We start from the raw sequence: 2,736 nt of genomic DNA on the forward strand, positions 1-2,736 counted from the left end.
CCCCACTACAGAGGCAGGATGATGTACATGAGGCCTGGAGAGTACAGGAGCTTCAGGGACATGGGATATGGAGGAACCAGGTTCATGAGCATGAGGAGGATCATGGATTCCTGGTATTAAATGTCTTTTCTTGAATACCACTGAATTAAAACATTTCCAAACTACTGGTATCTTTGCCATGGTTATTTATCAAGTAAAAGATCATCAGAAACTGTATCACAAAAATTGCACCTACAACAAGACATTAGTATTTTGACATCTGAATTACAGAGGAAATACTACAGAATGTGTTGGACAAGATGGAGTAAGCTAATTTGTCTTAAAAAGCAGGATATGCTCTTATCAAAGACAAGTGAAAGAATAAAGTTATGTTGCAGTTAAGTTTCACATCAGGTGACAAGAAAGGGTTACAAAGCAATTTTGTAACCAGTATCCCAACAAGAACATTCCTAGAGGCAGCATGCGAAACAGAGAATGAATGTCTCATCTGGGGTTCACCATGGGGTCACAAAACGAAAAGATCAGTTTCCTTTTGTGCCAGTTATCACAAGTGCTTGATGAGAGCATTTAGGGTTAGATAGCAAATACTTTTTATTGTGAATAGCTTTTCTCTAAATACATTTAAAAATTTCAAAAAGGCACTTTGTACTTTCTCAGGTTATTTTTTTTTATTAAAATGAGTTTTATGAATGGAAAAAATTAGGTGTAACAAAAAGTAGAAATATGAAAGAGCAAATACTTTTTCACAGCACAATATTTGCACTCTTTGAACCTTTCCATATTTTGTCACATTACAGCCAAAAACAAAAGCATGTCAGACAAACACAAAGTACTGTAAAGTGGAAGGAAAATTATACATACTGTATCTTTCAAAATCCATGCCCACTGAAGCAAAACAGCTCAAGCTCAATAAGACTGGATTGGATTGAGATATGACGGAGAAAATTCTATTTCAAGAACAGGAGAATGAAGACGACAAACCTGCCGAACTGCGTCTTTAATTGAATGCTTTTCTATGGTGTTATTACTGTATTTACACAATCTCCATCCAAGCCAACTATCTATCATATGGAGCGTAGTTTAACTATAGTGTTCATGCATCTCGGATACCTGTAAAAATATAAATTTTACCACAATGTGAATGAAGTAAAAAAGCCTTGACATAATTAAGAAGTTAGCTAATGGGCACGCCAAGAACATCACTGAATGCATTTGGATAAAATAATAATAATTATATCCAAAACATGCAATACAGTTATATCCTCAAGTAGACAGCTAAAAGCTAGCACACAGAGCTAAGAGCTAACAGAAGCAGAAGGCTCAATCCTACTATCAAACTAATGGTCAGGACCTCATCATCAACACACAAAATTCATGTATAGTAGAAGCTTTTGTCATTTTATTAACAGCTTTCTGCTTTGTTGTGTCCCTAGTTTCCATAAAGAGAAGGAACTCACCACTCAGTCAGACAAACTCTTTTGGGAAACCCCTCTTAATAATGCTGAAGGTTGTTGAAGCACTCGTCCTGAAGTGGTCTGCGCAAACAGACTTTCCCCACTTTGGTGGGTACATTCCAGAGAAAAATAAAGTTTAACCAGACACTTCAAAGGGCCTTCAACGTCCAACATTTTGATTTGCCGCCTTGCAACTTCGCCATAACTGAACTTGGGCTACAAAAATGCTGCGAGGAAAAAAATAGCGCATTAGCAGGAAGTCAAGACAATATGTAGCAGTTCCACAGCAAATGCACTGACGTCAAAGACAAGAAAACATTATGGAGAAAAATGAAAAGACTGAATAATTTAACCCAAAAGGAATATTAAAACACCAAAGCGCACCAGGGGCAATACATTTCATTTTTTTTATACTTCTAGAAACTCAAAATACTCAAAAAATCTATTTAAGGGCTGAAAAAGTAGATTTTGCATGATATGTCTCCCTTAACACTGAAACAAGCAAGGAGAAAAATTCTAAGCTGAAATCATTAAAAAAAGACATCAACAATCCTTGAGTCTTTGCCACAGTTGACAGGTTGACAATCTGTCTTGTGACTGTAGCATCTGAACTCCACACAAGCAGAGCCTGTAATGAATTTGACAATTTCATTACAAAGAACGTTATAAAAGCAGATGGTTGATCAGCAAATCAACAAGAAATTCAGTACTATGAATGCGACATGTGACAGACTGGCGACCTGTCCAGGGTGACCCCGCCTCTCGCCCGGAACGTTAGCTGGAGAGGCACCAGCAACCCTCCCGAACCCATTAAGGGGTGTATAGAAAATGGATGGATGCATGGATGGATGAATGCCATGTCCAATCAAAAAAATGTACACAAAATGACAATATTATAACAACTAAGCCATAAAAACTTTAAAAAAAATAAATAAACATAAATCACTTCAGCTCTTCTTCCTGCTGTCTTGATACAATAAAACTGAAGTTATTTAATCATGTTTTTTGATTTAACTGGGAATGATCAATTGTCAACACAAGCTCCAGCTACTATCTGGAGCCTAACCCTAAATATGGAATGAGTTATTGACTTATATATATATATAAAAACACTAAAATCCTAGTTCTGATCTACGCTACAAACGCTGCCATTATATGGCAATTGAACTGTACTCAACCATGTTAAATGCCATTGAAATTATTCAAAATACTTGCTTGAATTTGAAAGTGTGTACAATGAGATGAAAATAACGTGATGGCTTTTTTTTCTAATTACCCAAGA

The 2,736-nt window shown here is 36.3% G+C and overlaps 1 protein-coding gene across 1 annotated transcript in view; it reads left to right on the forward strand.

Annotated features, from left to right (window-relative positions):
- Nucleotides 1-168, forward strand: part of LOC103149905 (gamma-crystallin M3-like) — a 13,961-nt gene extending 13,793 nt beyond the window's left edge. Inside the window, exon 4 of the mRNA XM_016680309.1 lies at nt 81-168. Within this exon, the coding sequence (XP_016535795.1) occupies nt 81-120 (40 nt within the window). The 3' untranslated portion in view covers nt 121-168. The remainder of the gene's footprint in view (nt 1-80) is intronic.
- The last annotated feature ends 2,568 nt before the right edge of the window (nt 169-2,736 follow it).

This window comes from Poecilia formosa, unplaced genomic scaffold, assembly GCF_000485575.1.
Source record: "Poecilia formosa unplaced genomic scaffold, Poecilia_formosa-5.1.2 Scaffold239, whole genome shotgun sequence".
NCBI classification, from domain to species: Eukaryota; Metazoa; Chordata; class Actinopteri; order Cyprinodontiformes; family Poeciliidae; genus Poecilia; species Poecilia formosa.